Consider the following 23,957-nt stretch of genomic DNA (forward strand, 5'->3'; position numbering starts at 1 on the left):
CTCCCTGTGCTCTCTGCACGACACCAGTCCAAAGCTTTGCCTTTTTAACCCTGCTTATCTGAGTGGCCAGAGGAGGTTGCCTTAGAATCACTCCTGGGAAGTCCAACGTGGGAGTCCAGGACTCTGCCTTACATATCTTGAGTGTAGTGTGGATGGCTGCTTGGCTTGACCTGAGAAGCAGCAATCTCCTCCTCACCTACAGTTCTGGTTTATGAGACAGATACAAACACTGCCTCCTTTAACCACACTTCACAGCCAGTTTCTGGGGACTTTTCAGTGGTGAGGAGACTCTCAGTTGATGCTGTGAATGGTTTTGACATACTTAATCTAAGCCAGAAAAAGGCCAGACTCTGGTCTCTGGGTCACCTGTCACCTTGTGGTGCTGAAGCAGGAGAGGTGACACCTATGAGTGTGCTGTGCAGCACAGGACAAGGGTTAGCTGTTCTCTCCTCTTGTCCTGCAGGTGATATGGAGGACAAAAGCTAAGCAGGAAAGGGAACTGATCACCACTTCAGAGGCAGGCAGCTCCCAGGTGCTCTGTGGGACAGGAGTGATGTTGGCAGGGCAGGTGGTACGTGGATGTGTCACAGTGTGACCAGTATCCTTTATCTGGGGCGTGATGGGCTGTGGACTGCTTGCTCAGGGCTGGTCCCAGAGCTGCCTTTGCAATGTCCTGCCCATATTTTACTCTAAACAGAAGCAAAGCAGAGGTACCACTGCCTCTGTGCCCTGGTGTCACCCTCAGGCTTTGTCCTTAGTGAGAGACTTCAGTGCTGAAGGTGTCAGAGGTAAAGCTGAATCCCTCCTGTCTTTAGGATGTTCTTGTTACTGGCACACCTCCTTCCTGCTTCTTCCCACTGCATGTGCCCATTGTTTCTTCTCCTCCCAGACTGAGGTCAGAGCTGTGCCGTGGAGAGGAGATGGGAGACAGGATTTAACACAAGCCTGTGCTTGTACATCAGCCACAGGCAGCCCAAAGGAATGCCCTGGCTGCCCTGTGTCCTCAGCTCTGCAGTGGTTACACCAAGGACCTCCAAGCTCTGGTTGTTTCTTGTATCCTCTGGGCTGGAGCACGTCTGAGAACTCCATGGCCCATCCATAAGTGGCTGAGTGGAGCTAGAGAGCTGTCAGAAATAGCCTCTTACAGAGGGTCCCCCCAGGAGCCTCCCCTGGGGGCTGTGGTTCAGTGGGCATGGTGCTGTTGGGTTGATGGCTGGACTAGATGAAGTCAGAGGCCTTTTCCAACCTTAATGATTTGATAATTCTGTGATTTTAGGAAGGAGGTAAAACCTGAACTGGTTGTCCAAGGTGCCCCAGCAGACCCTGATGTTGGAGGTTATTACAGGAGGTCTACAGAGCAGCCAGCCCAGTGATCCAGGCTGCAAGCTCCCAAAATACATTCTCCTTCCCCTGACTCACTGTAACTGAGTTTTCAGTTATTGGCACTTTGAAGCCATAATTGAGGTCTGCTTTCCTCCTTGCACAGCCTTTCTCCCAGCAAACTGTCAGGCATTAAGTGGTATGAGACAGTAAAAGAGATGTTAACACTCCCCATTTCCTAGAAACTGTCACTTTAAAGAGAACAAGACTAAAAAGAGGAATGAGTCCGAGCCAGAGCAATAAACCTCTGGATGTTTGACTTCTCTCAAAACCTGGAACTCTTTGTTTGGAGGGTTTCTGCTGGCTCTGGGGTGCTTTGCACGTCCACAGCTCTGGCTTCTCCTGTCTGATTTACAGCACATGCCAGGAGAGCTTCAAAAAGTCCCAGTCCAGGTTCGTTTTGGATGTAAATCAGCATAACTCTGCTCCAGTCACCAGAGCTGGGCTGACACCAGCTGGCACAGGGGCCTCTGGTGCCTGGTGTGATGGTTTGGGTGCTCCCCTTCCCCCCCCCCCCCCCACCTTTGGAAATCACCCAGACTAGACTCAGGGACTCTGGAAATGGAATGGAGCTTTCTATTTACAGCTTAGTACAATGTCCAAGCAGATATTGACAAATGATATACAGTTATATACAGAGACATACAAAGTAAAAGGTAATACAGAAGCCCAATTCCCCTCCCAGAAACCTGAGTCCCCAGGAGGGGCTCCCAACTGCCCTTCCACCTTCTCCCACCCCTCTCTACCTTACCCAAGATCTTGCCTTATGTTTAAGGTAGTTTTGAGGGTCGGCCAGGGGGGTTAGGAAGCAGGGGGATTAGTCACAAAGACAGCAGGTTAGGTTAGAGAGATGCAGCCCAAAGCCCAGACAGCGACTGCCTTATCTGTATTTGCATTCCTGTTCTTACACCTCTCAGCAAGCCTGTGAGTGCAGCAGACATCACCATTGTTTCCCTTCCACAGCCCACGATCTAATTCTTCTCACCAACACATTCTAGCCAGCTTCAAACTAGCACACCTGGGGATTTTGTCTGGGTTTCTGGCTCCACTGTTACTTGCTCAGGCCAAGCGAGTGCAGGAGGCAGCATGGCTGAGCCTGGGTGGGGTAGCAGCAGTGATCTCTGTCCACACCAATGCCAGGGGCTGGCTGGTGGGTGGATGGTTCTGATGGCCCTGGTTGGTCTCTGTGTGTGGACTGAAGCCAGGAAGGGGAGCGTGGGCTGGCTGAGTGCTGGAGCTGTGCTGGGTGCTTTGCCCTGGCTCTGCACAGCTAACGTTTTCTGGGCCAGTAGCTTGGGGGTTTATTTGCATGCAGGGTTTGGGGTTTGATGCATGACAGACCTGCAGCAGTGTAGGAGCCTGGATAATGCCTGGATCATTCCAGCCTTGGCAGGGAGTTGGACTCGATGGTCTTCAGAGGTCCTTTCCAGCCTCTACTCAGATCAGCTGTCTCCACACCGTGTCTGATAGCAGCTCTTACCAGCTGCAACACAGGGCAGGGAGGCTCACCCAGAAGACAACACAGCCCTGGGGCAGGTTGGGCTTTTGTCTAGTTATTGCCCAGCTTTGAGGAGGCAAATTCATAGCCTGTGAGCAGCTCATCTCCTCTGGTCCCTTGGGCTTCTTGCCCAGAGGCCACCCTGCTGCCTTTTGCTCATCACCAACAGGGCTCCAGTACTGGCAAGGCAGGAGAGCTCAGTGACCCAGGCGATGGGCACTAAACTCCAACCCACTGCTCCCATCCCATGCCAATCCTCTCTTCTGGATTTAGGATAGCCATGAGGAGAGCAGAGGCTGTGTGGTCTCTCTGGGCTGTCCTTGTGTCTCTGGTTGGACTGTGTGCAAGGAAACTGAGGTGCCCTGGGAGCTGGCTGAAGATCCTCCATGGTTGCAGGAGTAAGGAGAAGGATGTGGATCTGTAAGTCAAAGGAGCCTGAGGTTAAGAAGAGTTGAGTGCTTTTTTTTTGGAGCTCTCATGATCAAAACCTGTCCTGGCAGCAGGAAGGCTCCATCTGACCCTGCACAAGTGTGAGTGCAGCTGTTGGGGGGATGTCAGGGTTGGAGGTGCAGGGAGGTAAATCCCAGTGGGACAGGAGGTCTCCCTTGCTTCTGGCAGTAGCTGCTGGCTGCCCACTGGGCAGGGCACAGCCTGTGTCCAGGGTTACTGTGGCAGTCATGAGCCTCTGCTCGCCCCTCACCTTCAGCCTGCCTCCACATTTCCCATTAGCAGTGCTGGTTTTGAGCCTCCCCAGGCAATTAGCACTAATTAATCTAAAAAAGCCTATTTTTTTTTTCAGAGCCCCTGGCTCTGTCCTGCTCTCTGTGTGGCCCCAGAAGACTGCAGCTGAACCTGGCAGAGAGCAGAGCCCAGTTAAGGTCCAGGCACCCCTGGAGAAGCTTCTTGAAGAGATGTACAATTAGAGAAGGGCCCCAAGTGATGTTCTGGATTCCATTCCGGGTCGTGGTGTCTGTGCCACAGAGAGAGTTGCAGTCCCCTGCAGCTGGATGAGATGGAGCTTCTGCAGGTGTGTGCAGCCCTCTCTTGAGAGCCAACAGAGAATGAGACCACTGAATATGCTTGGGTGCAGGAGGTGCCACACCTCTGGGATGTGCAGAGGAGTCCCTGGAGGATTTTTCTTTTGCCCATATCTAAAGCCATTTGCATCCTGGTGCTGTCTGGGCATATGGAGCAAATCAGCCTCTCCTCGTCTTCACCTTCCCCAGCCTGGGTGTGGTCTCATCTTGCCCGTTCAAGCAGCCTGCAGCAGCTCCAGAGCTGCTTTGGGCTGATAGGAGAAGCTGCTCCCGTGTTTGTGTCTGATTTTTGTCTTACCTGTTTAAGCTCTTCTGAGAAGGGCTGTGTCTGACCATGGCTGGAGAGGCAAACCCACAGCTACCAGCCGCAGGATCCTCCCTGCCCCCAGCAGGGGCAGGGTTTCATGTTCTGTGGGGTGCCCTGCATAACAACACCTTGATCTTGAGCTTGGCCTTGAGGCATTCCTGGCATGTGAGTAAATAATCATTAAGGTTTGGGCGTTTGCTCAGTGCAGGGTGGTTCTGTGCAGGGCAGATGGGAGTGATGGCTGCTAATGCAGATGTGGGGGTGTGGATCCACCATCCTGGGCCAGGAGGATGCTCAGAGGCTGCAGCAGCTCTGCTGTGAGCATGGACTGAAGGAGCTGGGGCTGTTCAGGCTGGAGAAGAGGAGGCTCCCAGGTGACCTTCTTGTGGCCTTCCAGTGTCTGAAGTGGGCTGCAAAAAAGCTGGGGAGGGATTTTTTTAGGCTGTGAGGGAGTGGCAGGATTGGGGGGAATGGAGCAAAGCTGGAGGTGGGGAGATTCAGACTGGACATGAGGAGGAAGTTCTTCCCCATGAGAGTGGTGAGAGGCTGGAATGGGTTGCCCAGGGAGGTGGTTGAGGCCCCATGGCTGGAGGTGTTTCAGGCCAGGCTGGCTGAGGCTGTGTGCAGCCTGCTCTAGGGTAGGGTGTCCCTGGGCATGGCAGGGGGGTTGGAACTGGCTGCTCCTTGTGGTCCCTTCCAACCCTGACTGATTCTATGATTCTAACTTCCCACCCCTGGTAAAGGAGCAGCGTCTGCTCGGCTGCTTTTGGAGACAGCACTGTGCTAAGAGCAAGGAAGTGTCTAAGCAGAAGTGTGGCTCAAGAAAGGAGCACAGTTTGGGCAATCCAGAGACAAGCAGGCTTCTTTGTAAAGTGTTTTCAAAGCAAATTGTCAGGAGGTTCCAGTTTCAGAGCATCTGAGCAGAGTCCTTTGTGGGGAGGAGGCTGCATCAGCTCCTGGGGGACCACTGAGTCCCCTCCATCGTGGCCTTCACTGGAGCAGGCTTGTAGGCACCTGTCTGCTCCATCACCTTGGTCAGGCTGGCAGCAGGGAGGTGTGGTGGTGTGGGCTGGTGGGTAGAGCAGATGACTGGGAGTTGAGCACTACAAATTAACCTTGGCTCTGTGCTAATTAGTGTAGAATATGGGTTATAGCCTTTGAAGCAGCTCAGATATTTCAGTTTAGCAAATTACTGCTGCTCAGCTGAGACTCAACAGCTGACTCTGGGCCTAGTGCCACCTTCCTCCAGCTGCAGACTCCATCACTGCAACAAGTTGCAGCTAAAATGTTGAGCTCTGCTGCTGGAGTTTGTGCATGGCCAGGTACTCTGTGGGTGGGCACTAGTTGTGCCCTGAGAAGTATAGAATCAGTCAAGGTTGAAAGGGACCACAAGGATCATCTAATTCCAACCCCTGCTGTGGGCAGGGACACCTCACACTAGATCAGGCTGTCTAGAGCTTCATCCAGCCTGGCCCTTCAGGGATGGGGCTTCCACCACCTCCCTGGGCAACCCCTTCCAGGGTCTTATGGTGAAGTACTTCTCAGAATGGTTTAGGTTGGAAGGGAACTCAAAGCTCAGCCAGTTCCAACCCCTTGCTATAGAACAGGTCGCTCAAGGATGCTAACATCCAGTCTGAATCTCCCCATTTCCAGCTTTGTTCCATTCCCCCCAGTCCTATCACTACCTGACATCCTCAAAAGTCCCTCCCCAGCTTCCTTGTAGGCCCCTTTAAGATACTGAAAGGCCACAACAAGGTAACTTTCTGCTTGCTGGCATCTGCTTGCAACCTGACTTGTCCAGGGCAAGCAGTTCAGGTTCATTCTCAGTTTTGGCTTTTAATGGATGCTCCTTTTTTTTTTCCTGATGGGTCAAATTTGCCTCAGGAGCTTCCCATCTTCTTCCATAAATTGGAGAGACTGAGCTGGAATGCTTCTAGCTTGTCTGCTCATTAGTGATCCAAGCTGTAGGTGCTAAATCTGGGCTAAAAAAATGGTGATGGGGAACCTCAGCCTGGCATGGTAAATGCTGCCAGAACCTGTGTGGAAAAGTTGCTTTGTAAACTAGAGAGTGTTGCTGTTGCTCTGTGAGCACTGTTTGTAGGCACTGACAGTGTTGCTGTTGCTCTGTGAGCACTGTTTGTAGGCACTGGCAGTGTTGCTGTTGCTCTGTGAGCACTGTTTGTAGGCACTGACAGTGTTGCTGTTGCTCTGTGAGCACTGTTTGTAGGCACTGGCAGTGTTGCTGTTGCTCTGTGAGCACTGTTTGTAGGCACTGACAGTGTTGCTGTTGCTCTGTGAGCACTGTTTGTAGGCACTGGCAGTGTTGCTGTTGCTCTGTGAGCACTGTTTGTAGGCACTGGCAGTGTTGCTGTTGCTCTGTGAGCACTGTTTGTAGGCACTGGCAGTGTTGCTGTTGCTCTGTGAGCACTGTTTGTAGGCACTGGCAGAGTGTTGCTGTTGCTGTGTGAGCACTGTTTGTAGGCACTGACAGTGTTGCTGTTGCTCTGTGAGGACTGTTTGTAGACACTGGCAGAGTGTTGCTGTTGCTGTGTGAGCACTGTTTGTAGGCACTGACAGTGTTGCTGTTGCTCTGTGAGCACTGTTTGTAGACACTGGCAGAGTGTTGCTGTTGCTCTGTGAGCACTGTTTGTAGGCACTGACAGTGTTGCTGTTGCTCTGTGAGCACTGTTTGTAGGCACTGGCAGTGTTGCTGTTGCTCTGTGAGCACTGTTTGTAGGCACTGACAGTGTTGCTGTTGCTCTGTGAGCACTGTTTGAAGGCACTGGCAGTGTTGCTGTTGCTCTGTGAGCACTGTTTGTAGGCACTGGCAGAGTGTTGCTGTTGCTGTGTGAGCACTGTTTGTAGGCACTGGCAGTGTTGCTGTTGCTCTGTGAGCACTGTTTGTAGGCACTGGCAGAGTGTTGCTGTTGCTCTGTGAGCACTGTTTGTAGGCACTGACAGTGTTGCTGTTGCTCTGTGAGCACTGTTTGTAGGCACTGGCAGAGTGTTGCTGTTGCTCTGTGAGCACTGTTTGAAGGCATTGACTGAGTCGTTGCCTCCAAGGAGAAATCAGAAGTCATTTCTGTGCCATGCACGGGCTGGTCTGAGCAGAGACATTCTGCCTGACCAGGGTAGCTGGGATGTAGCTGGGGGAAAAGTGTAAATCCAGAATTAACAAGGTTTGTCACACCAAGTGGCCAAATGTGGGCACAGTGGCACTGGCTTTGAGGCAGTTGGGTTGGCACTGCAGGCAGCAGAGGTGTCAGCCAGACACACACCCAAGCGTGCCATGCTCGGTCTCAAAAGGCAGAAGTGATGCTGTCACCTGCTGTCGCTCCACGGGCACGTGTGGCAGGAGGGCTTGCTCCCAGCAGGTCAGCAGGGCCTGTGCTAAGGAAGGAGGAGGTGTGGGTGAGTTAGTTTGATTTTGTTTGAAACAATACAGCCCAAGTTTTATGTGGCATCTTAACAAGAGAGCCAGCTCTCGGCACCGGCGTTTATAGGGGTGAGTGGGCGAGTTGTTTAAAGGGGAAAAGAGAGCTCTTTGCAAACAGCCCAGGTGAGGGAGGGAACTGCATCCTGGAAGAGAAGTGTGGTGCTCACGGCCTGTGTCTGAGCAGTGTGTGCATGGCTTGCACCAGGGGCTGGGGCCGTGCAGTTTGCAGAACATGCCGAGGGCACACTTGGGCACACCCTGGCAGCTCCTGGCTGGAGTCTGCAGGTGGTGTCTGAGCAGATCATGGACACTTCACTCATTTCCCTTTCCTGCATCCTAAATCCAGATGCAAAAGGTCATTTCCTCTGGCTATCCTGAGCACTGGCCTCTTTTGTCTGGGCTCTATCCCTGTGTGTTGTACCTTGTCTGTGCATGTTATCCTCAGTACCAGCTTCAGCTGCCCCTATCATAGCTGTCCCAGGTCAGGTCAGCGCTTACACGAAGAACAGATTCTCAGTTCTGGTTCATTCCCCTCTTACCCCCTCCACTGAAGTATCCTCTTGACTCAGCCCCCAGCAGTGCAGCAGCTGCGGGCACAGCAAAGATGTTCAGCTCACACCAGCTGCGGCAGTGTCTGTGCCCCCACACCAAGTGTGACATCAGTTCTGCCCTGCCCCTTGCCCGCCCTTGGCCTCTCTTCCCCTCCTTAGTTGCTGCAGCATCCTCAAAATTGAAGTCACAGAGTAAATTGAAGTTTGTTCTGTGAGCTCCCCAGGCAACAACTTCGTTTGAGGCCAGGTCCCAGCTGTCTCCATAGCCTGTGGCACCAGAACAAAATAGGTGCAGAGTTAATTGCCTTTTGCCTGCTCTGTCCTGGTACTGGGACTTTGCAGGGTCCTGCATGATGGTGAGTTGGCCTCTTCTCCTGGCACACAGCAGATGGGGCAGCCCCCCAGGACAGATCCTGGCTGGCACCACTGGTGCTCCAGGGAAGGTCCATCTTGCACGTCTGCAGCATCCCCACGGCGGTGGATCTGCTTGTGTCTCATCAGCACAGGCTGGTTTATCTCTTGTTGTTGCAGAGCCTGTGTTTGCCCCTCAGCACAGCCTGACCCCCTCCCAAGCTAGATTGGCCTCATGGGCACCAGTGGCTTCACAGACCCTGACCACAGTCCTGCTGCTCCCCTTCTGGAGATGCTTTCTGCATCTGTGATGCCTTGTTCGTGGGTCCATGATCTTTGAAAAGCCAAACGAGGCTTCACAGCCCCTCCTGGGGTTAGCAAGGGTGTGGGGGCTGAGACCCACTGTGCCCCACATGCAGCTGGCAGGGGCTAGGGCTGGATGCCAAGCTGGGAGCCCTGCTGTCAGTCACTGTGTGGCTTCTGGAATGAAATGTACTGGTATGGAAGGCACAGACAGTCCCCAAAGCGGCATTTGTGCAGGATAAAGAAATGCCCTACATGTACAATGAAAACTGAGAATGGAGCCCTAGTGTGGACAGAAAGCTGAGAGTGCCAAGAGGACTCTGTCCTCACTTTGCCACTGCCCTGGCTGGTGGCCTTTGGCTAGCTGCTGCTCTTCAGTGACCCATTTCACTATCAGGAAGTCACATTTCAGAGACAAGAGGTAAGGGACAGCACTTTGGCTGTTGTGTAGCATTTCCATCTTCTTTAGAACCTTGTTTCAATTAGGTATCTCACAGACCCTTAGACTGGGATGAATTGGAAGGGGTCTTAAAGCTACCAAGTTCCAGACTCCCCCTGCCATGGGCAGGGACACCTCCCACTAGATCAGGTTGCTCAAGGCCCCATCCAACCTGGCTTTGAACTCTTCCAGGCTTGGAGCCTCCACAATTTTCTCTGAGCAACCTATTCCAGTGCTTCACCACCCTCGTGGGGAAGAATTTCTTCCTGATGTCTCATCTGAATTTCCCTCTGTTCAGCAGTGGTACCTTTAAATTAAGAGATGCTTGTGGCTCAGCATCTTCAATGGCACACACCAGAACCCCGAGTATCTAAGAATACAAGGAGCAGGAGGACTATCAGGAGCTAAAAATGGTCCTTCACTGTTTTGGTGCTTTAAATCCCAGTGCTCATATTGTGTCTGTGTGTGCAGGGTGCGTTTGCTGCCGTGGTGCCTGTGCCAGCAGGGCTGAGCGTGTTTGCAGATGTAGTTTAGAGGAGAATTGATCCCGATCTATTTTTAAGGTAAAGTGTGTGTGGTGGGTAGGAGGTGAGGAGGTGGCAGGGAAGCTAAATATTCACATAGCTCCGCTGTGTGTTTGAGAGCATCATCTAATAACGCTGGGATGGTGGCAGCGAGGTGAGGCAGAGAGGAGCGTGAGGAGCGCTTGGCTGGAGCCCACCCCCCGGTGCAAGGGCACAGGAGTGACTCCGGGAGGAGCGTGGCGAGCAGGGCTGTGGCTTTAAGCTGCTCCTCGCATCCAGCAGGTCATCCGCGCTGCCTGCCGGCGTTCTGCTCATGGCTGCGCGCTCCGCTTAGATCGCAGCCCCGGCGCGGAGCGGGGCCGGGGGCAGCTGGCGCTGGCTGCCTCCCGCAGCTGAGCCGCATCCGAGCCGCAGCTCCGCGTCGCCAGCCGCTGCCCTGCCAGGTCAGCTCCTTCCTGCCCGTGGATATGTGAAGCCGGAGCCCGGGGAAGAGCTGGCGGCTCAGGTCAGTAACGCTCCTTTCGCTGTGCGTCTTCCTTCTGCCCTCGGAGATGAGAGCCTAGGTCGGGAGGAGGAGGAGGGAGATACGAAGGTAGAGAAGAGAGATTCGCTCTGCCCGGGGCACGGGCGCTGTGTGCTGCTTGTTCTAAAGTTCGCAGGTAGCTGCGGTCAGAACTTTGTCTTAGTGCTATTTTTGTGCAACTTCCAGGGAAGGAGATGCAGGCAGAGTCCAGGCTGCTCCGTGCCTTCGGCAGAGCCTGCCCGGTGCGCTCGGAGGCTCCTGTGCCTGGCTGTGGTTGCTGGGGAGGAGGGGGGTGTCTGCCAGCCCTGCCTCTCACCCGGAGCACGGCAGCAGCGCTTGAGGACTGGCACTGAAAGAGAAATGCTGTCCTCAGCAAAGGCTGGGCAAGTTCAGCAGCTTCTCTGGCTCTGAAGATGAGTCTCCTCAAGGAGTGGAGATTCCAGACGAGGTGTTTGTGACTGGGGACTGGGAGAATCCCCCTCCCAAGCTCAGACACGATGCTCCAGACACTTCAGCTCCCAGCAGGACGGGCTGTGGCTTTTGGCCAGAGGTTTGCTTCTGCTCCTCTCTTTCAGCCCTCCCTGTAGAGGCTTTCTGCAAACCTTTCCCCCTGGTGTCTTACACCAAGTGCAGTGGTGAGGTGGGGAAGTAAGGGCAGTGCCTGATGTACCTGTGAGTGAGGGGCAATGGGGCTGTGGCCATGCCAGAGGGGCTGTCCCCCGTGGCAGGTTCCTCTGGTGCTGGGGCAGTGCAGGGACAAAGCAAACCCTGGGTGGGGGACGGGCAGGCAGCGAGGAGCCCAGGTTGAAGTGCTCCCAGCTCTGGCAGCCTCCAGCCCTGCTCCTGCCTGGTGATTCTGAGGTCAGCTGTTGTGAAAAGAGTTGAGCAGTTGTGGTGTGTCTGATTTAGGGAAGGAGAGGAGGACAAGGCATGGCACATGGGTGGAGGTGTATTGTAATGAATATCTGCCAGGACCTGGGCTGGGCAGAGTTTTATCAAGGACTGTCAGCAGTTGAGAGTTTGACCTCAGGGACTGATGGCTGAGACTGTCCCAGCTCTGCCACTGTGTCACTGCAGAACTTGGTCAAGTCACTTTGTCTCCAGGTTGTCTCCTGCCTGAAATAAGGTGAGGAGGAAGACTCATGGTGGATGTGTTCAGATGCCAAATCAGTGCTCTCTGAGGGAGCAACAGAGAAAACTTCCATGTTCTCCCTGAACCTGCTGCTGTCCTCACTCTGTCCCTGGCTTGGCACACACACCACAGCTAGACAGCCTTGGAGAACCAGTTCCTGTGCTGGATCTGCTGTGCCAGACCCACCAGGGTCCATGTGCTGCAGGGCAGTGTGCCCTGCCCACAGGTAGGGCAGCATTGTCCTCTTCAGAGCTGGATGAAGCTGGAGTGAGCACTCCCTGGCCTTGATGGTCTCCTGCTGCATCAAAGCAGATCTGCAAGTTGAGCCTGATGGAGAGGAGGGGAACCAAAGGCTGGCCAGTGTCCCCCAGGAACACCAGCTGTGAGAGGAGACACTGATCTGACAGAGGAACAAGGTTTGGCCCTTTGGGTAGCTCACGAGAGCCTCTGCAGTCCCATTTGGTGGATGCAGCTCCCTTCAAAGGGGACACCTTGCCCATGCGTGATACAGTGGGTGCTTCTGGCACATGGCAGAGGCAGGAGTCTCTGGGGGCTGTGGCATGGCTCTGCCAGTGCAGAAGTCATCTGTTATGGTCCTTGGGGATCTCTGGAGCCACGTCTGAGAGCAACCTGGCAGCATGTTGCTGCATGGCCACGATGGGACAGGCTTTTGTTGGGTCTCTGCAGTGAAAGTGAGGAGAGCTGCATCCCACCCCAGCTGCTGCTGCTGCTTCCCAGGGAGCCCTCCAGGGAGCCTGAGCTGATTTGAAAAGCTGTGGAAGCTGTGGGAGAAGCCACCACCACCAGAGCCTTTTGGTTGGGAGGCACAGGCAGTAGGTATGGGCTGCTTGGGTACCAAGGTGATACTGGGCACAGGGTGCTGCCCAGGAGCAGTGTCATGGAGCAGAAAGCCCAAACCATGGTGCCAGTGTCTTTGCCCTGTTCTGACCAAGGACTGGGATGTGTGTGTAGGACTGAGGGAGCAGTGTCCTGTGCTGTAGGGCCCTCAGGGACCTCAGGCATGGGGACACCATGTGAAACTAGCATGGAAATGATGGACATGTCCTCTGCTGATCCCAGGATGGGACTCAGGAGGGTGCCAGGGAAAGGCTCATCCCCACGGAGGCACTGATGGGCAGTGCCATCCAAGGGTGGAAACACCATGGGGCATTTGTGGGCTGTGGCTTTGGGTGTTGGGAGTCTTTTAGCTCTTGAAGTTAGACCTTTTGTGCTCGCTCAATGACTTTCCTTTAGCTGAGTGGAAGTGGCCAAGGGGGTTTAGGCACAGGACTTTGTTCTGAGTTTGTTTTGCTTTGTCTGGGGTGGCTTCAGCCATGGCTTCACCCATTCAGAGCAGCCAATCTGAAGGATTTCCTTGTGAGATGCTGGTTTATGCCCAAGAGGCAGAGCCAGGCAGCCCAGGACCTTCTGGGGTGGAGACTGGGAAAGGTTTCCTATAGCCTGAGCAAGAGTCTGTAGAGAGGAAATTGGTGCATGTGAGCTCTACAGAGCAGAGGCTTGGGGCAGCCGCAGCACAGGGCTCCCCCAACCCCTCCTGAAGAGCTGGTCCCAGGTGACTGCAGAGGCTTGGCAGCAGCCACCACATCACTGCTGTTCTCTGCTGCCTTTCCAACACCTCAGCTGTGGTGTACACATCCTGGATCTGACCTGGCAGGTGAAGCAGCCTCCTCATCCACCGGCAGATATGTGGATACAAGAGCCTGGATGCCTTCCAAGTGAGCAAGCCTGTTTCAGGTGAGCAAGTCCTGCTCCCAGGCTGCCCCTAGCCAGGCTGCCCTTAGCCAGACAGCTCAGATGAGCCAGCAGTGCCCATGTGCAAATACCACTCACAAAATGGGAACCAAACCCTGACCCCCACATACGTGACCTGTGTCTGTCTGGGACAGAGGAGAGTGTCTGTCCCTGTCCTGCCTGAGATCAGGGAGCAGGAGCACAGGCTTCAGCTTGCCTCTGTCCCTGCATGGGCAGAGATGTGTGTCTCTCCATGCCCATATCAAGGACCAGCAGGTGCCAGCCAAAGCTTTGGCTTCCTCTGCCCACTGCTGATAGGGTTGATTTGCTGCTTTGCCTGACCAGGGGAAAATAATGGCAGCATTTGGGCAGTTGTGATGGTAGAGGCAGAGGACAAGGGGTGAGAGCAGGCTGCTGTTGTGGGGCAAGAAATGGTCTTGGGGGTGGGAAACAAAGCTGCTGCCCAGGAACCGTTTAGGGACCTGAGGCTGGGGCCCATGGTGACCAGTCACTGTGTGTCTGTGCTATCATGGGACGTTAGGGGATGCCCTGGCTCTTGGGAAGCCTTCTGAGCATCCTGGATGTGCCAAGCCCTGGGCAAGCACAGCTTGGTAGCAGATGGTGGGCCCCAGGGTGTGATTGCACATCCATCTGCCCTCGCAGCTCCTTCCTCGGGGCTGGGAGCAGACTGTGAGTGGAGGGAGCCAAACACTCCGTGCCTTGTCATATTTGGGCATTTTAATTAAGGAGACACAGGCCTGAGGCAGGGTTTGGCTGGGGCAGCACTGGGGGGAGCCTGGCGTCACCTCGTGTGCCAGGCTGGCACAGCACCTGCAGCCCCAGTGCTGGCCCGCGGGCACCAGCCTCCTGCTTCTCCAGCGGCAGCGCTCCGGGAGCTGCCCAGGCAGGCAGCCAGCCCTGCCCCGCACACTGCAGCTGCTCTTCCTGCGCGCTCGGAGCAGCCCTCCCTCGCCCGGCACGCTTTGAGCAGAGGTCCTCACCCACCTCATTGTGGGAGCCTGGCAGGATGTGCCCTGGGGCAGTCTGGGCTCTGCTGGGGGCAAGCCCTCAGCGGGGGTCTCTGAGCAATGTGCTGCGCTCAGCTGCTCGCTGCAAGGCTTCTGCTGTGCACCTTGGGTCGCTCCGAGGCACTCCGCGTGGTCGTGGGGAAGCTGGCTGAGGGTTGGTGTGAAGGAGCTGGCTTCCTCCTCTCGCCTGGAATTTGGGTCACACAAAGCCAGGGAGCAGCGCTGTGCTGGATGTAGTTCGTCCTCAGCTCCAGCCTAAAGAAGCTTTGGTTTCCAAGGTGCAACTGTTGATGGTTCAGAGGGTTCGTCTGAGCCACTGCTTCATTAGTGGAGAGAGGTGAGAGGGGATTTCCCCCTCCCCGATCCGCTCCCACATTACCAATGTTCCTCTCTGCCCTGCTGCTAATTTTGACGCTGCCCTAAATAGAAGCTGTGAGCATCTCCTCTGCTTTGCTTTGCTTGGCATACAGGAAAGTTGTTTCCTTCACTTACTGAACCTAACTCGTGGCTTTAACCCTGTCAGCACAACTCTCTCCCCATAGCAGAACTCCTTTGAAGAGCTCTTTGTGCCTCTTCCCTGGTGAAGAGCACTCTGCTGGCAATGGCATCACAACTAGGAGGAGAGGAAGGGCTGCTGGGTTGCCACCAGCAGAGCTGGGAGAGGGACTCTGCCCCACCAGCAGCCAGAGAGATCCCTTTCTCTGCTGAAAGGTCTGGCACTCGAGGACAGCTCACCCTGTATGCTCTTCATCTTTCCAGTGGGAAGTGCTGCTTCCCAGGAGAAACCACTGCCCCTTCCCAGTCTGTCCATCCCAATCCCATGCTGGAAAGTAGCTCAGCCCAAGCAGAGCCAGCTGTAGGAGGGTGTTAGTTGATTTCTGTTGGGGTACTTTCTCCAGTAGCTGGTGGGACCAGCTCAGGGACCCTTCCAGAGCCTAGCAGATGGTCTCTTATTGCCATCTTATTCCCAGTGGCTCCTTGGGAAGCTTTGATCGTCCTGCACTGCCCATTCCAGAGCAGGGTGCTGGGTTTGCTCTCCCAGCATGGGGCACATGGCCTCACTCCACTGGAACGGGACTCTGCACAGCACTTTGAAAGGCTGCCTTGAACATGACCCCTCCTGCAGCACAACTGAAATACCTCCTGTCTGCTGCAAGGTGCTCATTTGGGGCTCTGCTGCAGGAACTGCTCTCCTGGAGAGCTGTAATTTGGTGGCACTGGCAGCTCAGTGACTGTTACAAGTGGTGTGCTGAGGGTATGGCAAGGAAGGAAGTGCTGGGGGTGCAAGAGGCAGTGCCCTGCAGAGGGTAAATTTAGCTGGTTAGAAAGGGTGGCTGAGCCTGCCTGAGCTTCAGCTGCGGGGTCTGCACGGTTCCCCCTTGCACCCATTGTCCTGACCATGGCCCCTCTCTGGGCCCACCCTTCTGCCAGCCCAAAGCTCCTCTTGCCTGTGGGGCAGTGCCAGAGTGAATCTTGCCCAGTTCCCTCCCCTCCTTCCTTGTCAGCCTCCACTTTGTTCCGAGCACTCAAGACACTGCAGCAGTGGAGGCTGCGCTGTGTGAAGCTCTTCTGCTCGTGGGTAGGAGCCCAGCTCTGGCTTGAGCTGCAGAAGTACCCAGAGCCTCTAGCGTCAGCCACAGCATGAGTGACCTGTTGGAAGGGGCACAGGTATCCACGAGTGCCCCACCTGGCAGAGCAGCTCCCTACTCACACTCAGGGGTCCTTGAGGGAGAGGGCAGCTTTGTGATGCTCTTCTTGTGGCCTCTTCTAGGGGGACGGTGCCAGATCATCCACACCAAAGAGGGGTGAGAGAAGAGGGGAGAGGTTATTTGAAGGTCAGGAGGACAGAGGGAAAGTGACCTCCAACAGGCTCCAGGCTGTGGGACTTGGCCCAGCCAGGAGCCAGCCTCTGAACAGGCTGGGAGAGGGCACAGCCACACGGGTCAGAGTGATTGGACGTGGGGAGCTGTTTGAGGTTCTGACTCCCTTCCGTGTTCCACTGTCTTTCCAGAAAATCAACAGGACCCCTTCGGATGAGGAATGCTTCTTTGACCTGCTGAGCAAGTTCCAGAGCAACCGGATGGACGACCAGCGCTGCCCGCTGGAGGAGTGCCCAGCCGAGGCTGCCCAGGCAGCTGCCACCCCCGTGCCTGCCCTGGGAGAGCGCCTACGTAAGCACCCAGCTGTCCCAGGGTGGCTGTGGGAGCAATGCTGCCATGGCCCACTCTGTCTTGGGTTTGCCATGTGTACCCCCCAAGCCTAGCAGCTCTTTGGCACTCTCTGGTGTCATCCGAGGCAGAAGGAAGCATTCTTATGGTAAAGGTTGCTGAGGGCGAGGCTGGGGAACGTGGACCAAGGCTTGAGCAGAAAACCAGCAAGGGCAATGCAAAACATCCTTGGATTTCAGTCTGGGTCTAGAGAAGGTCTGAACAGCGATGCTGGCACAAGGGCTTCTTGCCTCTGCCAGCATCTCCAGGAGGAAGATGGGGCCAGATGAGCCTTGGGGTCCCTAACAGCCTGGCACTGTTCTGCGCAGATGCCGATGGTTGTTACTGGGGCACGCAGAGGGCTGGGATGGGATTTCACAGGCAGGTTAAATGGTGCCAGGTTTTGCCCTAGCGTTGCCATGGAGGAAGAACTTCTGGGGCTTGTACAGCTCTTGGATGCTGTGCTGATAGCTGCTGTGTAAGAGCAGCAGAGGGCTGGATAAGCAACGGGGAGCCCCGGCAGGCAGACAGCTCGCTCAGCTGTGAGGAAGATCAGGGATAAACTGAGGAAGCCTGACAAAGGGATGAGCCAGGAAAGGCAGCTCAGGTCTGTGCTTGCACTTGGGGTTTGTGCCTCTCTTTACCACACAAGGTTAATGGCCCTTGCTTAGAGCGAGCTGGAGAGAACCATTCAGATGTGCAGGTCACACTTGCACACTTCACTGCCATCAAAAAGGGGTCAGGAGGCTTCATTTGAACGAGTGGATTTGTTTGCTGCATCCCAAATGAGTGAGAAATACAAACAGGAGAGGAGGAGGCCCCTGACACCCCCTCCAAGGAGGCCCCTGACACCCCCTCCAAGGAGGCCCCTGACACCCCCTCCAAGGAGGCCCCTGACACCCCCTCCAAGGAGGCCCCTGTGACACCCCCTCCAAGGAGGCCCCTGTGACACCCCCTCCAAGGAGGCCCCTGTGACACCCCCTCCAAGGAGGCCCCTGTGACACCCCCCTGGAGCACGGCAAGAGCCGCAGCACACAACTGCTCGGAGAAGAAGGTGCCAGGAGCAGGATTTAGGGATGGCAGCAAGAGCAAAGAGGTACAGGGAAGGTCAGGCTGTGGCAGGAAGGCAGAGTGGCTGCAAGGTGAGGTTTTTATCTTCCAAAAATAGGGTGGAAATGAGGTTCAGTTTGTTAAGCCCTCACAGTTCTGATAGGGAGGGAGTTTGGCTCTAGCAGCTGTGTAATTTAGGAGAGCTTTATAAAGAAGGTACAAGCAGGCACACGTTCTGCTCAGCTCTCATTTGCTCTCTGAGCCTTTCAGACGTGTTATTTTCAAGGCTTTTTTGTGAGCTGAAGGGGAAGAAACTCACCCATGCGTCAGCACTGAGCTCTTTGTGCCTCCCTGCAACTCCACGAGCTGGGGCTCTGGGAAGAACAGATCGTGTCAGGAGGCTCAGAGCACCCTTTGCTCACGGTGCTCGCTGGGGCAGCAGGGCCAACCAGGTTGAGTTTCCTGCAGTTTGTTTTTGTTTGTCCCTGTCCCAAGTGCAGTGTTTGCCTTTTGGGAGCCTTTTACTGCCCGGCAGCTGCCAGGAGCCAAGAGGATCTTCCACTGAGCAGTGTCCAGGGCGTTTCCAGGGCTGAGGGCTGACTTGCCTGCTTCACTGAGCTTGTGTGCTGTGTTGGAAAATCCTTCTTTTGTCTCAGTGTAGTTCTGCACCCTCTGCAAGCCTCTTGGAGATGCCAAGGCAATGCTGCCCAGAGCAGGCATGCCAAGGCTGAGGCACTGCCTGGACACAGAGCTCTGCCACAGCTGGAGAACACCAGGCATGTTTGGTGTCTGCATGGGACACTCCCCCAAGGCTTTGTGGCTTATAGATGCATAGGTTCTGGACTGGGATACCTTCCCAGCTCCTGCCAGCACTCTTCCAGCAGACAGAATCATAGAATCAGTCAGGGTTGGAAGGGACCACAAGAGTGATTTGCCATTGGAATGGGCTGCCCAGGGAGGTGCTGGAGTCACCATCCCTGGGGGTGTTCAAGAAAAGCCTGGCTGGGGCATTTAGTGCCATGGTCTAGTTGACTGGATAGGGCTGGGTGCTAGGTTGGACTGGATGAGCTCCGAGGTCTCTTCCGACCTGCTTATGATCAGCCAGTTCCAAGCCCCCTGCCGTGCCCAGGGACACCCTACCCTAGAGCAGGCTGCCCACAGCCTCATCCACCCTGGCCTTAAACACCTCCAGCCATGGGGCCTCAACCACCTCCCTGGGCAAACCATTCCAGGCTCTCACCACTCTCATGCTGAACTTCCTCCTCACATCCAGGCTCAATCTCCCCACCTCCAACTTTGCTCTGTAAGACAGAGCTCAGGCTGGTTCTACTCTGCAGGATGAGAAGAACCAGACCCCATGAGTGTTTCCTCATGTGTGCTGTGACAGCTCCTGCAGCTTCTGACAGCCTGCAGGGCTTATGGGCTGTGCCTTGGCTTCAGCTGGCCCAAGGAAGCCTGGCTTGGGAATGATTTGCTGCCAAGTGAGTGGCTTAGCCAGGCCTGGGCTTTGCCAGTTACCTACCTGTAAGTACACCCAGTCCTTGGGCCTGGCACTGAGCTGCAGGAGTGCTCAGGAACTCTGCACTCACCTGCTGGTGCCTGCCTGGTCCTGGACCCTGAGCAAGGTCTGAATTGACCTTCACACAGCTTGAAGTGGAAGCTTGGGTGGAAGCAGTGGTGGAAGTTGTCTTTGGTTGTGCTGGGAACACTGATCTGTTACCAGTAGTGGTTAGTGTCAGGGCACAGGCTTTTCTGGGCTGAGGTGGCATCTCTGGTGCCCTCCAGGAGCTAGCCAAAGCACACTGAATAGTCAGGAGCCCTTCTTGGGTGGTTCAGCAGCCGGAGATGTGTGCATGAGGGTCTGCTCTTTGCCCTGCCAAGACACCACCTCCTTTCCCCTCTGCCTGGTGCATTTGTGTGCCCGTGGCAGGTTTGCAGTGGCAGGAACACTCAGTGTCCTGTGTTGTCCTCACAGTCCCAGGGGCTGGGGGTGCTCATTTAAGGAGTTTGTTGGCAGGGAGCCTGCTGGGGGCACTGTGCACAGCCCCTGGGTGAGTCAAGCTGCAGCTGGACACACAAACTGCAGCTCTGCTCAGCTGGAGCTGTTCTGCTTCCCATGCAAAAGGCAGGAGAGAGGATCTGAGCTGGCCCAGGAGCTGTGTGCAGGCTCAGTCCTGCTCGCAGGGCAGCAATGAGGGGGTGCAACCCAAAGGGATTTTGGGAGGCAGTACCAGAGCACCAGCCTCCAGAAAGGGAGTGAGGGCTGCGGGATGGCATGGTGGAGTTTGCTTTGGGCACTGAGGGTTGCCCCCAGAGCACTCTTTGCTCTGATGGCAGGTTTTTGCTCACCTGTTGTCAGCACAGGGATTGTGCCCACCCCCCCACGCAAGGTGGAAGGAGGTGACGACGGTCACACAATCATCCTACTGGGTTAGGCCCCAGGAGGCCTGGCTGTAGAGCAAGAGTGCCCTGTAAGGCTCACCTCAGCCTGGCTGGGTGGGCAGCGGTTGGCTGAGGAGCATTTGGGCTTTCCTGCAGCTCAGGGCTGAGCTGTGACCCTTGGTGTGTTCTCCTCTCCCCCCCGCAGCTCAGTCCTCGCTCATGGCGTCTCCGCAGACGGAGGAGTTCTTCGACCTCATCGCCAGCTCGCAGAGCAGGCGGCTGGACGACCAGCGCGCCAGCGTGGGCAGCCTGCCGGGCCTGCGCATCACGCACAACAACCTGGGCCACCTGCGCGCGGAGGGCGACGCCCAGGAGCCCGGCGATGAGTTCTTCAACATGCTCATCAAGTGCCAGGTACCCGCGGGGCGGCAGGGCTGCCCAGCTGGCGCAGGGCACTCGCTTCGCCCACCCAGCCCACTGCCATCCAGCCACAGAGCTGTTTGCAGGGCAGGGAAAGGACCTTCTAAGAGCATCAGGTCCAACTGTTCCCTAACTCTGCCACGCCTGGGGCTAAACTGTGGCCCTCAGCACCACACCTCTGTGGCTTTCAAACACCTCCAGGGGCAGAGGTGCAGCCACCTCCCGGGCAGCCTGTGCCAGAGTTTGGGAGCCCTTTCACTGAAGAAGTTTCTTGCGGTGTCCAACTTAAACCTCCCCTGGTGCAATGTGAGGCCATTTCCTCTCATCACTTGTTCCTGTGGGAAGAGACCTAGCCCCACCTGGCTCAAATCTCCTTTCATGGAGTTGTGAAGAGCCAGGTTGTCTCCCTTCAGCCTCCTGTTCTCCAGTTCCCTCAACCACTCCTCACAAGCCTTGTTCTCCAGGCCCCTTTCCCAGCTTGGTTGCCTTTCTCTGGACCCACCCCAGAACCTCAATGTCTTTCATGGAGTGAGGACCCACTCCTCCTCCCACCTGCCCTGCTGGGAGGGGCTGTGGCCAGTAGCTGCCCACCCACAGCCCTACGCATCCAGGCAGGTCCCTCATTTGCCTCCTTTAACCCCGTCCTGAGGGCTGTGCTTTGGCATTGCAGAGCGGAGCTGCAGAACCCACTTCCTGCACAGAGCCTGCAGCCCTGGCCTGGGTCACTGCTCTGCCCCTACACTAGAGCCCACCTTGGGCTGCAGCTCCTGGACGGGGGGCTCATGTGCTCCGGCCAGCCCTGGTCACTGGTGCCAGCCCTCTGCATGCACCCCAGGACTGCCTGGTTAGTTCTCAGCCCTAAAGCCTGCTCTCCTGCCCTGCAGTCCTCCAGGATAGACGACCAGCGCTGTGCGCCGCCGGACTCCATCCCCCGCGGCCCCACCATGCCCGACGAAGACTTCTTCAGCCTCATCCAGCGCGTCCAGGCCAAGCGCATGGACGAGCAGAGGGTAGATCTGGCCTCAGCCCAGGAGGAGGCAGCAGAGGAGCAGCAGAGGCCTGGTTCCAGCTAAGAACTGGGGTTTGGCCGGGGGGGGGATGGTTTGTGGTTTCATTTTGGTTTCTAAAAAAGACAAAAAATAACCCCAAGTGTAGGTGGCTTCGGGCCCCAGCTCCTGCCCTGCCACACCTGTCCCAGGAGCTGCAGCTCCCTGCTGCTGGAGGCAGTGGCACAAGAAGGCTCAGTGGATGGGGGCAGCTTCTAAAGGGAGGTTTTTTCAGGGCACGTGGCTGCTGTGGCACTGGGCACAGCAAGAGGAAGAACTGGGCAGGGCCTTTGCTTATCACCTAAAGAGCCAGGGCCTCATGCTGTTGGCCAAAGGAGGAGCCCAGTGTGGACACAATACTCCAGCCCTGCTCTCTTATCTCCACACACCTGTATTCTGATGGAGAAAGGGAAGAGCTTTTCCATTGTGAAGTCCTTCTGTTCTGTCCTGCCTGCCTCTCGAGGTGACCCACACCGCTCTGGATCCTTCCCTGGAACATCCTGTCCAGCTTTGCCCTTTCTAGAGGAGGAAACGAGCCCAAGTCAGAGGCTACACCTGTCCTTTTAAACCTCATCCCAGTTCCAGTCCTGGTCCCACAGACCTTAAAGCTTATTTTGGGTTTGCTGGGGTCCGCAGGGAGCAGTGACACCCACTCTGCTTCTCCAGCCACAGAGCTGTGCTAGGCCCTCCTGTGTAGGAGCACAGCCCTGAGCTCCAGCAGGATATGTCACCTCGGGACAGCAGCCGTGCAGCACAGCACAGCACAGCTTCAGCCTGGGACAAAGCCTGAAAGGCCACTGCCAGCTGCACAGCTCAAGCTGCAGGCCCAAGAGAGGGCCCTGAGCCTGGCAGGAGAGGAAGGAGGTCTCTGCCCATCTGCTCAGCACAAGACAAATGTGGGCAACCCAACCACTCTGGTGCCCCTGAGCCAACAGCCTCGTGCAGGTGAGTGTGCCTGAGGCAGAAGACTGCACTTGGCGCTGACCCACAAAGTTTTCTGGGCACAGCTTGTCAGGAGAGCAAGCAGAAGCAGCCCCTCTTGTGTCTAACAGCAAACCAGGAGTAACAGCCCTGCCTTTCCCTCTCCTTGTCTTTCCACAAACCTGTGCTGAGCTCCTCCTGGTCCCTTGCAGGCCACAGCAGAGCTGCTCTTGGCCAGGCACTTGGGTTCTTCCTGATCTGCCTCCAGTAAATGGAGCCTCATGAGGGGCTCAGCTCCAGCCTGGACCTCAGCTCCAATTCTTAGCTTGACCAGATCCTGGACTTCAGTAACTCCAGCCCTGAGGTCTGCCAAAGCAGAGGTGTTCCTACAGAGAACAAATCAGCACTTTCTACGTGAAATGCTTTTGATGGAAACATTTCCAACCAGCAGTAAGATTTTTAGAGCGGTGATGCTGCTCATCAGGCATCTACCCTGCCTGCACTGCCCACATGGAGGCGTAGCCACCTCTCCCTGCTGCCAGGGAGCACTCACCTGTGACACTGCTGCAGGGACTGGCACTGCTTGGCCAGGGCTCAGCCTCTGCCCTGGGGCTGCTGAGAGCTCTGGAGAAGGCACAGAACCTGCCTACACACTGACCCAGCTTGTGTTTGTGAAGAACAAGAGAACACTGAAGGTGAAGACGACTTGACCAGCTGCAGGCTTGGGCCTGTGCAGCCTCTCAGCCAGGTGGTGAAGTGGAATGGGAGCGTGGAGCTTTCAGAGGTGTTAATTCTTTGCCACATACTTGAATGTACCCAGCTTATTTATTTTTTACATGTGCATTTGCTGATGTCCTTCCAAGGGACAACTCCCAACCCACAGGTACTTGTTTTTTTCTAAAGAAGAAAAATAATCTGCCAAATGAATTAATATATTAGAGATGAACATGGCTCAAGGGGAAGGGGGGGGGTGTGCTTAATAAATATTTGTGTCTAAGCTTCAGTCACCACAATTCATTTCCACTCTTTCTTGGCCATCCCGTGGGTTTTGCCAGCAGCAAAGCTGACACTGGCCCTTTGGAATGGGGCTGGGGGGGTGGTGGTATCCTGTGGCAGACATCACCAGGTCTAGGTGTTAAGGAGGTAGGCACTGTCCTACACCTCCCTTTATGTCTCTTGGCAGCAGCTGCTACCCCCAGCTCTACCCACCTTAAGGGCACAGCGCTGGGCCGAGTGTAGCCATGGAAGACAAAGCCCTGAGCCTTGCCTGCCCAGAGCAGCAGCCCAGAAGTTACCAAGACAACAGGGCAGACACAGCCCTGCTCTGGCAGACACAAGTTGAGCTTCAGCCCTCCTCTAGGAATGGGATCTTGCCTCCCCCTTGGGCCCTGCCAGGGGCTGTGCCTCAGCCCTCTCTCAAAGCCGTAACAGGGCCTGGCGCAAAAGCTGCATCCCATCCCTGGTGACCCCTACCTGAGGAAGAGGGCAGCAAAGGCTGCACAAAGCCCTGGCACCAGCTCTCAGGGGAGATACTCACAAAGCAGCTGGCAGCAGTGGGGGCTCATTCCAACACAGCAGGTGTGAGCAGGCTGTTAGACTTCACTGGAGAGCAGCTCAGAGAGCAGCAGATTTTGGAACCTGAGCCCTGAGAAGGCAGAGCCAAGGCACAG

The 23,957-nt window shown here is 55.7% G+C and overlaps 1 protein-coding gene across 8 annotated transcripts in view; it reads left to right on the plus strand.

Annotated features, from left to right (window-relative positions):
• The window catches only part of GPSM1 (G protein signaling modulator 1), a 94,185-nt gene extending 70,895 nt beyond the window's left edge, over positions 1-23,290 (plus strand). For 5 of the 8 annotated variants that reach the window (XM_064171308.1, XM_064171309.1, XM_064171307.1 and 2 more), the window contains 4 exons: positions 16,273-16,432; positions 20,106-20,314; positions 21,205-21,330; positions 21,602-23,290. In XM_064171308.1, the coding sequence (XP_064027378.1) occupies positions 16,273-16,432; positions 20,106-20,314; positions 21,205-21,330; positions 21,602-21,766 (660 nt within the window). In that variant the 3' untranslated portion in view covers positions 21,767-23,290. Of the gene's footprint in view, positions 1-889; positions 1,234-16,272; positions 16,433-20,105; positions 20,315-21,204 lie in introns of those variants that run through there. The other 3 variants (XM_064171310.1, XM_064171313.1, XM_064171314.1) reach the window with 2 other exon arrangements.
• The last annotated feature ends 667 nt before the right edge of the window (positions 23,291-23,957 follow it).

Source organism: Pogoniulus pusillus, chromosome 35 (genome assembly GCF_015220805.1).
Source record: "Pogoniulus pusillus isolate bPogPus1 chromosome 35, bPogPus1.pri, whole genome shotgun sequence".
NCBI lineage: Eukaryota > Metazoa > Chordata > Aves > Piciformes > Lybiidae > Pogoniulus > Pogoniulus pusillus.